Source organism: Dipodomys spectabilis, unplaced genomic scaffold (assembly GCF_019054845.1).
Source record: "Dipodomys spectabilis isolate Male_0828 unplaced genomic scaffold, ASM1905484v1 ptg000054l, whole genome shotgun sequence".
NCBI lineage: Eukaryota > Metazoa > Chordata > Mammalia > Rodentia > Heteromyidae > Dipodomys > Dipodomys spectabilis.
In genome coordinates this window covers 17,059,096-17,072,233 of record NW_024870731.1, presented here as the reverse complement: position 1 = coordinate 17,072,233, position 13,138 = coordinate 17,059,096, and the positions used below count along the sequence as shown (strand labels likewise).

The window sequence follows — 13,138 nt, the reverse complement described above, 5'->3', positions numbered from 1 at the left end:
GAAAAGAACAAGGAGGAAGGTCACAGCCCAGGCAGGCCCCAGCATAAAGCAAGATACTACCCTGAAAATAAACAGTGCAAAAAGAGATGGAGACATGGCTCAAGTGGTAGCGCACCCACCTAGCAAGTATAAGACCCTGAGTTCAAATTCCAGTACTACCAAAAACAATTTTAAAGATGTCAAAATTCACTGCACCCCAAAACGTCCTGAAGTTCTCAGATGGAGTTTGCTACATATTGTGATTATAAAGTCACCTAAATTAACCAAATTAGAGGCCAGAAGAGTTAAACTAAACTGGCCACATAGAGCATGATGTTTCCCTAGATGAATTAAGCATAAAAGTTTCACATCAAAAACAGTATACCAGCCAAACTACTCCCATTTCTGTGAAAATCATCAAGAACTTGAGATCCACGATGAAAAAAAAATACATTTCAAGGGATCTCACCAAAAGGAGACTTTCACAAGGTAGCCATTGTGTGTGTGTGTGTGTGTGTGTGTGTGTGTGTGTGTGTGTGTGTGTGCTGAATTAATTATTGATCCACTCAGCTGTAATAGGGTTCCTGATCCTGTTTTAATTTGAGTCTGGTCCTAATCTCACTTTTAGCTGGGCAGCAGTGGCACACCTATAATCCTAGCTGTTCAGAAAGCTGAGATCTGAGGATTCTGGTTCAAAGCCAGCCCAGGCAAACAAATCTGAGAGACTTTTTTATCTCCAACTAATCACCATACAGTGAGGCGTGGAAGTATAACTCAAATGGTAGAGTCTTAATTTGAGATAATAAGCTAAGAAAGAGTGTGAAGCCTTTAAGTTCAAGTCTTACTGCCAGCACACATTTTAAAAAAGTTTTAATCTCCCTATCTATAACCTTTATGTTATCCTGTCTCAAGACCAGGAATAAACTGAAACAGAAGAAAAAGAAAAAAAAACGTTAAGACTTCAAAGCTCCCAAAACAGCCAGAGCAGGTGGAACAGTTGAGGGAGACCATCCTAAGGAGGCCTGGCCTGCTGACAGGGGGGTGGCTCTCAAACGTGAGCTGCATCACCGTGGAGCTCACTAGATGCTGTGATGAACATGAACTATACAACTTGTGAGTGGAAATGGGAGGGAGGGACTGGGAGAGAGTGAGGGAAGGGAAGACACTGTGTATTGTTATTATACAATAAAGCAAATCGAGCCAGGGGCTGGTGGCTCACACCTGTAATCCTCGCTACTCAGGAGGCTGAGATCTGAGGATTACAGTTCAGAGCCAGCTCAGGCAGGAATGTCCAGGAGACTCATCTCCAATAAACCACCAGAAAACCAGAAGTGGTGCTATGGCTCAAGTGGTAGGTAGAGCGCTTGCCTTGAGCTGAAGAGCTGAGGGACAGCACCCAGGTTCAGAGTTCAAGCCCCACAACCAACAACAACAACAAAAAACACTTTAGCTGCATCAGAAGCCCCAGGAAAGCCAACTCCCTCTAGAGTTTCTGATCCAGTTGCTCAAGGGTATAGCTGAAAATGTTGCATTTCTAAGAAGTGTGTGGTGATCCTAAAGCTGTGGGTCCCAGAATGACTTTTTGAGGATACAGGTACATTAGGGCGTGTTCTAAAACCTCTGTAGATATACCAGGGCTGCTCATCCACTCACTCATTCTACACATTGACTGCACATCACCTAATAGAAGGCTGTTGTAGTGAGTGCAGTCTTTTATGAATGTGCCAGGACAACCAGCCCACCCTAGGGAAATAAAACACTCTATAATCCTCAGACCCAACTGACAGCATCTGGTGGAAGAGCCATTAGGACTTCATCAGGACTTCTCCACTAGTCAGTAGGCCCCAAAAGTATCTTGTCCCACTCCATTTGTTCCACTCTACCAGATCAGAAACCATTCCCTGTGTGGCAAGCTATGCTGTCATTATTTTTTTCCAAGCACATTTTTATGAAAGTAATTTCACTTTCTGTTGAGTTGCTGTCCTTTTGTGGAGCTGTAACAAGCTGGCACTGTCAAAAGGTTTTATTAAATTCCCAAAGAGAAACATTAGAAACAAATGCAGAGTACCACATGTTTTGATAGCGAAGAGGTCTGAGTCTTGTTCTGTGGACCCCCCTGGTGATATATTCTTCCATGTGTCCAGCCTGTGGCTTTCCTTCTAGATAAAGACAAAACAGGACACTTACCTTCAGCACCTGCCCAGGTTCCTGCCTCTGTCGTAGGTATGTAGCTTGAGAAAGGGCACTGCTCTTCCAGGTGAGATTCTATCCCTGCAGGTGGCCTCAGATCCTGTGTACATACCAAACAGGGCAGAACTGATCATGCCTGATAAGGCCTAAAGGCATTCTCAAAGTCTGTTTCACTGGGTATTTGTAATGTCACCAGATACATGGAGTTCTGTGACAAGACTTGTTAGAGAAATGCTGCTGCACAAAGCCAACAAAACATAGCAGGTGTCTGTGTGTGGGTATGGGGGGGGGGGGTGCGGTGTGCATGCACATGTGTGTATGATGTGTATCTCCAAGAGGAAGCTATACAGTGCATCAATTTCCCAGACTCATTAGACTATTGAACTTCTTTTTATTGCTTTGTCTTTAATGTATCTCTCATGTCTATTTTTTTAATTTTTATTTTTTATTGTGAAAATACTGTACAGAGGGGGTTACAATTACATGGGCAAGATAATGAGTGCATTTCTTATCAAGCATTGTAGCCTCCTCCTTTGTTTCCCCGTCCCATCCTTTCCCATCCTTCCCCTGCCCCCCCCCACCCAATCCTCCCCTCTCATGCCTATTTTAGAACCCTAATGTATAAAAGTGGTGAGTCAGAAGATTCTAGACATCAAGAGACCAAGAAAGCCAGCATCTAGATGTCTTTTAGCACTTGAATGGCAAAACTGAGAGTCCTACCCCTTTACATTTAGGAAAGGAACTTGCCTCAATTGAGTAGGTCCTTTAGAGAGAAAGAAATGTAGCCAAATATAACCCTTTAAGAGCAGATATTTTTGGCAGTGATAATGAATCAGTTGAGATAGCTAAGTGGGTCTGTCTTTGTTCTGTACTACCAGAGATATAAAAGAATAAGCCGGATGGATTTTATACCGTCCCTATCTCTCAGGAATGCTCAGAGCCTAAGATAATACATTTATTACCATATCTAAAATATTACTTATACTAGGGAGATTCACTAAAATGTTTTCATACGTACATATAATTTACCTTCATCATACTCTCCACTCTCACCTTTCATTCTTCCCCCTCTCACTGGCTATCTCCCCAAAATAGTTTCCCTATTAAACATGATATTTTTATGTTTTAACATGGTATCTTTTTGTTATTTATTGCATTATTCATAATGTTATTAAGTAGTTGAACAAAAAAGTTATAATTCCGTAAGTCAGATTATGAGTACAATGCATCTTGATCAATATTACTCCTTCCCTTGTTCTCTCCCATCTTCCCCACTTCCATCACTACCCTCAAGTTCAAGTTTTACATTGAATATAATGACTACATTTGCTCACCCTTCCTCGATTTGCTTACCTTTCTTCTGTTCTTGTGGTGTCCTAATTTCACTACCCCCAAACATTTTTTTACTTCCTAGTATTCATTTTCTTAAGCACTTAACTAGTTCACAGGAGTTACACCGTTAGACTCTCTCCCTATATATACCACCCTTTACTCAATTTGTGTGTATGCATAAAACGCTGTGTATGTTATTATTCATGTTAGTATTTTAGATCTAGCTCCCACATACAAGAGAAAATGTGCACATTTTGTCTTTGAGTCTGACTTATTCCATTTAACATAATTTTTTTCTAGGCCCATCCAGAAAATGGTATCTTTCTTAATATACATTTAGTTCTCTATATTTTTTCTAAGAGCAAATGTTGTAATATATGTGATGATGGTCGCAGGCCTCCAGACCTATAATGGAATCAAAAGAGGCTCCTGAAATGCAGAGCAAGTGACATTCAAACTCAGTCTTCAAAGATGAAAAGGCTATATTTTATGAAGAGCTCAAGGAAAGGACATTTCAGACGGACAGAAAGAAAAACATGTGAGGTGCCCTTGAGGTGGAGAAGAACTTGAGTGTTCACAGAACAACAAGGGCACTATTTGGGCTGCAGTCAAGTGTATGAGAAGAGAAGGGGTTGATGGGAACTAGAGAAGGACTGCCTTTTGGTAGAGTGGATTTGGTCCTAAATGCACTGAGAAGCCATAGAAGGCTTTAAGCAGTGGTTTGATGTGGCCTGCTTTGCTGTTTATAAGCATCTCCTTTTGGTTGGGGCATCAAGAAAGAACTAATGAGTGGCCAGGCCAATGGGAAGGCCATGTAGGTAATGAGGGTATTGGGGCTGCAGTGATGCCAGCACTTAAATCTACAGACAGGATAAAACCATCTAGAGAATAGGCTGACAATCTTTTTCTCCAAAGCTCCAGACAGTAAATATTTTCAGCAGGCCATATGGTCTCTCTTGAAACCAATCAACTCTACCATTAGAGCACAAAAGCAACCATACACAGTGTTAACAAATAAACATAGCTACATTCCAATAAAACTTTATTTATAAAACAGATGGTGGGCCATATTTGGCTCACAGACTATCATTTGTAGGATAGACTGAGAAGAGCAAGTACACCTTCCAGTAATAGTGATTATTATGTGTACACAGTGATGTCAACTACATCAGTCACTATTACAAGAGCTCTACTTAAAGTCCTTTAACCTTTGCAATAAGTTGGGTACTGTTCTAGTGTATCAAAAAAAGAAACTACAATATAAATAAGTTTTATTTCTTTCTTGGGAAAAGAGTCTTGCAGTCTACAGCTAGTATGGCAGTCTTGTGGGCTTCAGCAAGCTAGACTCCTAGTTCATTCATACACTATCTCTGGAGTATGGTTCTTATCTTCATAGACTAAAATGGTGGGTAGAGCACCAGCCATCATATCCACATTGCAGGTAGAAGCTAGAACAAAATGTCATGCACTAGTTATCTTTTAGGCCATCTTGTAAGTTTTCTATAAACTGACTTGTACCACTTCCTTTATTACAACTCATTGGGTAGAATTTAGTCACATAGACACATCTGGGTACAGGAAGATTAGCAAATGAGAAATTTTTCTCAAAGGGCATGCACTCAACTAAAATATAGAGAGTCTATTAGTAAATCAAAGTGAAAACAATCATTAGAGTAGAAGCTAGAAGTCTCAGCGGTTGCCCTAAGGTTCATCTATTGTCTTTGCTGCCTGCTTGCAAGTATACTGAATAGCCCCTCCCTAAGGCACTTCTTCTGAAGTCCCGTGTACTCTTCAATGACAAGAATCACATGATTATCTCATTAGATGGAGAAAAATACTTTGACAAGATCCAACATCCCTTTATGATAAAAAAAAAAAAAAAAAAACTCTGGAGAAGCTAGGAATATGTGGAGCATTTCTCACTATTATAAAGACTATTTATGACAAATCTGCAGCCAACATTATACTTAATGGTAAAACACTAAAACTATTTCCTCTAAAATCAAGAACAAGATAAGGATGTCCAGTCTCTCCACTCCTCTTCAATACAGTACTAGAATCCCTAGCAAAAGCAACAAGACAAGAAAAAAAATGGATCCAAATAGGGAAGGAAAAAAATAAAACTATCCTTTCTTGCAGCTGACATGATCCTATATGTAAAGGACATATAGACTCCCCCTAAAGCTATTAGAGCTGATTCAAAACTTTGGTGAAAGAGCAAACAGAAAAGGAGCTTTTCTGTATGCCAACAATGAGAAGATTGATTGAGACTGAAATCAGAAAAACAATCCATTTTCCATAGCCTCAGGAAAAAAAAGTAAGAATTAACCAAGGATGTGAAAAACATATATAGTGAAAACTTTAAAATTTAATAACAGAAACTGAAGACCTAAGGAAATAGAAATTCCTTCCATTCTTCTGGATTGGCAGGATTAACATCATGAAAAGGACAATACTGCCCAAAGCAATCTACAAATTCAATGCACAATACCCATCAAAATCCCAACATCATTCTTCAATAAGATAGAGAAAGCAGTCCACAATTTCATATGGAACCACAAAAGATCCAAAAGCAAGCCATATCAGGGAAAGTAGTGCTGCGGGTATAATAATACCAAACTTCAAACTCTACTATAGAGCTATAGTAATGAAAACAGCTTGGTACCAGCACAAAAACAGCCCTGTGGGCCAATGGAACAGAATAGAAGACCCAGAAAATAGTCATCTAATATTTGGGAGCCAAAAACATAGTTTGGAAGAAAGAGAGCCTATTCAACAAATGGTGCTGGGAAAATTGGATATCCACATACAAAAAACTGACACTACATCCTTATATCATCTTGCACCAGTGTCAATTCAAAATGGATCAAAGGCTTCAATGTAAAATTTGAAACCATGAAACTTACAGAAAGGAGGAGAAACATTAAGACTCCTCAGCACAGGCAGAAACTGTCTGAGTAATAATTCAGAATCACAACAAATCAAAGAAAGACTTGATAAATGGTATTTTATCAAACAATGAAATTCTGCTCATCCATTAGAAAGAATGACATTGAACCATTCGTAAGGAAATGGAAAGACTTGGAGAGGATTATGTTAAATGAAATAAGCCAGACCCAGAGAGGCATAGATTGCACAGTTTCCCTCATTAGTGAGAACTAGAAAGTTCCTGTAAATCTATAAGTAAGCACACTGGGTGGCACCAAAGCAGTTATAAATGAATTAACTGAAGTATAATAGAATCTATGGAAAACACAAATAGAAAAACTAAGTCAATGTCCCACAAAATGAGTACTAAGAATGGATACTTGCAGGGAGTGAGAGGAGAAGGTCAAAAGGAGAGTAGTAGAGGAATAAATGGGGGAAATGAGCCACAGAACTGAGAAAAATAGGGAAGGGATGTGTAAAAGCATGGACGAGAAATGTTGAAGGTATGACACAGATCAAAATGCATTGGGTACATAAATTGCTTTGTTAAATGCCAAAAAAATCCAATATATAACCTAGAAAAGTGAGGAAAGGGGTGTAGTGGAGGGGTGGGTGAGAATGCTAGAAAGGATGACATTGGTCAAAGGGCACTGTGTTTATGTACTGTTCTATTCAATGACAACTCATTTGTACAACTACCTAATCAAATTTTAAAGCTTCTTCACAACAAAGGAGTAAGCCAACATACAAAAAAAGCCTAAAGAATGGGAAAAGGTTTTTTGCCGCTATTTTTCAGACAAGAATCTAATATCCAAAATACACTTTGAGCTTAAAAAATTAAATCTACAAAAATTAAACTGCCAAAGAGCCAACAATCCAATTAATAACTGGGCTAATGACCTAAAAACAGACATCTCAGATTTCTTAAACTTCTCACTAAATGATTAAATTAGGGCAGTCAGTCAAGGAAATTGGAAATACCCTTATTGAAGCTCACCTCACTCATGACACATAATGAGTTGAGTCCTTTATAAACTTAGAAGCATACACAGTCTCAGATAACAAGTGTAATTGCTTCCATAGGGGGACATGAGTGGCCCTGTTTCTCACGTAGTGTGAGCACTGAACTCCATTTTCAGTTCATAGCAGCAAGAGTTCCATGGATTCATTACAAGTATTCCAGCTTGGTGTGAGAGTTTGTTCTGTTTTCTCCAAAAGATAAAAGTGAAAGAGAGTTCTAGTAAAACATTTTGGAGGGAACTCACCTTTTCCTAAATTCAGTAAAAATGCAGCTGACTCTTCCAATAACCAGTGACAAAAAAAAGGAGAGGAAGTCCTCACCCTTTTTGACAATAGTATGAATCTCCTTTTCAAGAGAAAGGGTAACACTGGGATTTCTCAAGCACACTTAAGGACATCTGAAATTGTTTTACAGTATCCCTTTGGAATGTCCATTCATGTTCTGGCTTTAGTTGGCATTGTTAGTGATGAAAACAAGGAAAGGCTCAGAACCACAAAGTACCTGGGAAAAACTACAAGTTCAGATCGGTTCCACATTTAGCTCCCAACCAGAAAAAGAGGACTTAGAGAGCATGGTTGCCAGGAAAAAGACTGCCTTATTGAAAGGTTGATTTTTTTTTCAGAGTGTATTGACATTTTGAATAGGGAGGAAATAAATATTCATTGTAATGTTGTGTATGTGTTCTTCTTTTTTTTTTTTTTTGGTCGGTCTTGAGGCCTGAACTCTGGGCCTGGACACTTGAGGCTAGCACTCAACCACTTGAGCCACAGCACCACTTCTGGATTTTTCTACTTATGTGGTGTTGAGGAATCAAGCCAAGGTCCTCATGCATGCAAGGCAAGCACTCTACCACTGAGCCACCTTCCCAGCCCGTGTATATGTTCTTTAAAATGCTTGTAAATAATTTTCTTTAAAAGAATATTGGCAAGTCATTATTAAAATATGAGCCTCATATTTTTACTCCTAATATCAACTTTATGGAATGTTTTAATTCATTTTCCAGTTTCAGTTATACTAATTAGAGACATTACTTCACTTATAGCTCAGTTATAGTTTTCTAGTCCGTTCCTCCTTCCCTCCCTTTCTTCCTTCTTTCCCTTCCTCTCTTCCTCCTTCCCTTTCTCCTCTTCCTCCTCCTTTTTTGTACATTTTTTTATTGTAAAACCATTGTACAGAGGGGTTACAGTTATATGATCAAGGTAATGAGTACATTTCCTATTGATCATTGTTGCCTCCACCTTTGTTTTCCCCCTACCATCCCTTCCTTCCCACCTCCACAACTACCTCCACCCCCCCCCCCAGGCCGAAGTTGTAATTTTCAACCTCGTGTTTTATACATCTCATCATTACAATTCCTCCTCCTTTTTCAACATTATCTTGCTGTGTAGCCTAGAGTAACTGGGAATTCACAATCCTCTCACCTCAGCCTCTGAAGTGCTGGTATTACAGGCATATACCTGGTCCCTGTCAAGTCTTGTTACCAACCATTCACATGAGTCACCTTGCCTGTCTTTCCTTTTAATTTGCCTCTTGGTTGTTTTCTAAATCAATGACCCCTTTAGTTCATTTATAAAGTACTGTACAAGTATGAGCCACTTCAACATACCAGGAGAAAGAGAAAGAACCCCTAGGGTTAACAGTAAGCACCTCCCCCCTGGCTGATGTCATGATCTAGGGAACCATATGCATATATGGACAACACTGGCTACTGTTCACAGAAAGAAAACCACTCATAATCATCTCACAAGCATTTCCATTCTAATTGGATAGTTCCTTAATTAAAAAGACATGGTGATTCTTACAGGAAATACATTTCCTCTCAGATCACTACCTTTAAGTGACAAGTCCATGAATTCTACCTCAGTTACATTAAAGTTGAAAATAATTGCAAAGATGTGACTGGAATTAAAGCAGGGGCACAGTCTTCCACACACTGCTAATCAGCATTGCTCAGCTCAAAGGAACTGGAAAGCTGCTATAATACAGGTCTGTTCCTCGTGGCGGCTCATTGGCACATTCTCATCCTTATAAACAAGTCATGAAGACAGCTGATTTGTTTTACATCTTATGTAGATCAGTGATAACAATATAGAAAATGCCCAGGAACAAGGAAGAGGATAGAGCACATGACACCAACATTTTCAAGGTGGCCAGTGAGAACCAAGGATCATGGATGGATGGTTGGAACCAGCTATTAAAAGCCAATTGGTAGTGTTCAACAAAGAATCATCCACTAATGTTCACACAACCAGATTAAAGCCTCCCAGTCAATTGTCAGGCTCATTACTCCTAGATTTTCTCTTGTTGATGCTAATAAACTAGATTATTGATTTTAGGATTGTCTGTATATCCAAGGATATTCTTTTAAGATGTCTTCAAAACATTTCACGCTTAAGTTGTCCATAACAATGAGTAATCGTGTTCTAATCAAGTCAAAAAGGGTTAAACCCCATGTATAAAATGAATCTTTCCCAACTTCACAGTAAAAGGAACCTTCTTGCTTATCGCTCCTTATCTGGGTGAGACCATTTGCACCTGCCTGCCATCTTCCCCAGGAATTAGCTGCATGTACAGCTTAAGACCTTTATAGTTATAAATCTGCTTTCCACTGTGTGGGGATGGCAGGAGAGCTCTAAAGACACCTCCATCTGGGTAGGATTTTAGCACATCAGGTGCTATTCCCAAGTGAAGCAGGCTGGCTTGCTGTGCTGGTGGTGGTTATTCATCTTCCCCTGTCCTTTCATGTGTATGTATATATGCTTCTGGGTGTATAGGCCCTGCTCATAGGGAGGGGGCTGGTGAAAGCGTGCGTAGCGTGTATGTATATGTAAAGTAGAAACTGAACCAGGATAACAAAATGAACTACTGTATGCAAGAAATGTATGAAGTGTGCCCAGCAGCCGGCAGCAACTGCTACATGCAGGCCACTGATTATTACACCTACCTGGAGGACAGTCCGGGCTTCGGTGGTGGTGCTGCTCAGACGGTACCCAGGAACAGCGTATATATGGAACAGGCCTGGGCAGTGAACCAGCTGTATACCTGTAGTTACCCTGGAAACATGTTGAAAAGCAAGGACTCTGACTTGGATATGGCCCTGCATCAATACAGCCAGCCTGCATATCTCTCTGAAGAAAAGCCTACTTTTCCTCAAGTACAGTCACCACCGTACTCTCAAAGAAAAGGTAGGGACCCTTTCTGCTTAAATTTGTCCCAAGTTCCAGTGTTGTTTATGTTTCCTCTTGAAGTTAGTGTGCATCTGACTTGTCACATTTTTGTATATGAACGCTGAGTATTCAAAATTAAAAGGCAGCCGAAAGAGAGGTTGCTAGGTGATTGAAGGACTGTTGGCCACAGTGATTTCCAAATGTTTTCTTTCTTTGTGTGTGAGAGCTGGAGAGAGTTGGTTTTCTGGGATGTATGTGCCTGTGGGCCTATCTATCTTTATTGCCCAATAGGAGTGGTATTGGTTTCTTTGCTAAGGAAAACAGGCATGAGGTTTCCTCTTGGATAGACATGTTAGTATCTGAATAAGATAATTCTCCTCCTTTCATGTTCAGACCAAAACTGCATTTGACTTTTTGTTGGCACTTCATTATTGCAAGCTTATTTTACTTATCTGCTGAAATAGTTGAAGGATTTCTTTGACAGTGCAATAATGTGTTATGTTAGATTTGTAAATGTTCCTTTTAATACATTTATTTATCCATGTGAACCGTTAACAAAGTTATTTGTAATCAAATCAAACAGTAAAAATAGAAAACTTAAAACAAAAACGTATATACTGTACCTTACATTTGTGCCCCTAAAATCTGAGTTTACAATGATAAGAAATAAGCTCATTAGAGAAAATCAAGTGATAAAACTTTCAAAAGATCCAATATTAAAACAAGTGTAATATACATTTAACAGACATAATAATCCTTAATTTCTGATCAATAGAACATATCTTGTATTATCAAAAGATAAAAGAGGTAAACAAGTAGTGCCATAGAAAGCCTCTTAAGAAGTTTACATTCTACTGTAAATATACCTTAAACTCACCTTGTACATCCTGAGTATGATCTACAACTCTTTGCCTAGAGAACCAAATTTACAGGTTTCTATAATTTGCAAGAATGTGATGCTTGTTGATTTCAAAGGTAAATTTTCCTATGAAATTAATGAAATGCATCTTTTAAAAAATAACATGGCTTACTTAGTTGCAGTTTCCATAAAAAATGGTTTTTCTTAATGTGACTCTTGATTAAAAGTAGCCTATTGTGAAAATAGATCTTAAAAAATTAAAATCTGTAGTTTTTATTATAAGTAAAATGATATGTGTTTATATTTATAAGGAATTTACCTTTGAAAGGAATCAACATTACCTTATTGATGCTTGGCTATGCCTTTTGAAGTATGCAGAATTATAGTAACTGCTGTCAATTATACCACTGTCTTTAAAAATTCCTGCACAGATTTTCAGGCTCTTCCCTTTTGTCTTTTTCACTTGGTTTTTCTTCAACCAACACTAGGGAATATTTGCTTATAAAATATGAAACCAGAGATTATTTACTAATTAATTTGATGCGTGAACTAGAAGAAAAGACACATTGTATGCATATATTTATGTAATTTTTCAAAGCTATTGAAAAAACACTGCCACCTGCCAAACCTACTAAATCAAATCAGACAAATATTCTTAAATGTACTATTATTCACTGTATTATTCACTGTTACGGTTCTTCAAGTAAATCCTAGAAAAAGGAAACCCAGCTGTTAACTGGCTCTTAAGACAAAAGGTCATACCCAACTTGTTTATCCCTATTGATCCACTATTGATTTTTGCTGTTGTTGAAAGACATAAGTAGTGTCTCATTAAGGCAAAATTAAGACCACAAACAGGTGTTCAGTGGGGGCAGGCCTCATTTTCCGATTGGATTTTTACCTATTTTCATGCGGTTCATAATTGCTGTGTTTTTGTCACTATGGCTGTTGACTTTCTGTAAGGATGGTATATTCTTTAAACTCTACCCTTTAATAGGATGTTACTGTAATCTTGTTTCATATAAAATATACCTTAATGAGATGTACACATTGATGGGCAGGGGTGGGGTGGGGGAGTGAAGGGAGTTGTAACAGCAATAGACAACCAGAACTGGAGAATATTTGCTTATAAAAATATGAAAAAAAAAAAGACTCCTTAATTGGTAGACTTTAGGATGACCTTTAATTTTCTGTGTTTTTGTACTTGTAGCCCTGAAGGAAAATGTTATCAGACTCTGAAGAACATGTACCAAAGAGGAATTATGCTTTATTTAGCCCAGTGAATCTGATTTAAAATAAAAACTACAAGAATTTTGAGAAAAGGGATCAATATAATTGTCACATTCAGAGTCTTGAAATGCAAGATACATAGTCTTTTTCCTAAAGGAATATGAGAAAACAAACTTTCATCTTTTTAAGACACAGATCATTTTATAGTCAAGGCTGGCCTCAAACTCACAAGCCTCCTACCTCAGCCTCCTGAGTTCTAGAAATGTGGTATACAAATGTATACCACCACTGTGGCAAGAAAACAAATTTATAACAAGTTAAAGACACATAAAATCTCTTACAGTGGCTCATCCTTGTAATCCTAGCTACTCAAGAGGCTGAGACCTGAGGATCACAGTTCAAACCAGCCTGGATAGGAAAATTCTTATCTCC

At 38.5% G+C, this 13,138-nt stretch overlaps 1 protein-coding gene across 4 annotated transcripts in view; it reads left to right on the top strand.

Moving 5' to 3' along the window:
• Thrb (thyroid hormone receptor beta) overlaps positions 1-13,138 on the top strand; it is a 376,510-nt gene that overhangs the window by 326,320 nt on the left and 37,052 nt on the right. Inside the window, exon 1 of one of the 4 annotated variants that reach the window (XM_042679965.1) lies at positions 10,134-10,635. The exons of the other annotated variants lie outside the window; for them this stretch is intronic. Within the exon in view, the coding sequence (XP_042535899.1) occupies positions 10,308-10,635 (328 nt within the window). The 5' untranslated portion in view covers positions 10,134-10,307. Of the gene's footprint in view, positions 1-10,133; positions 10,636-13,138 lie in introns of those variants that run through there. 4 annotated transcript variants of the gene reach the window in all.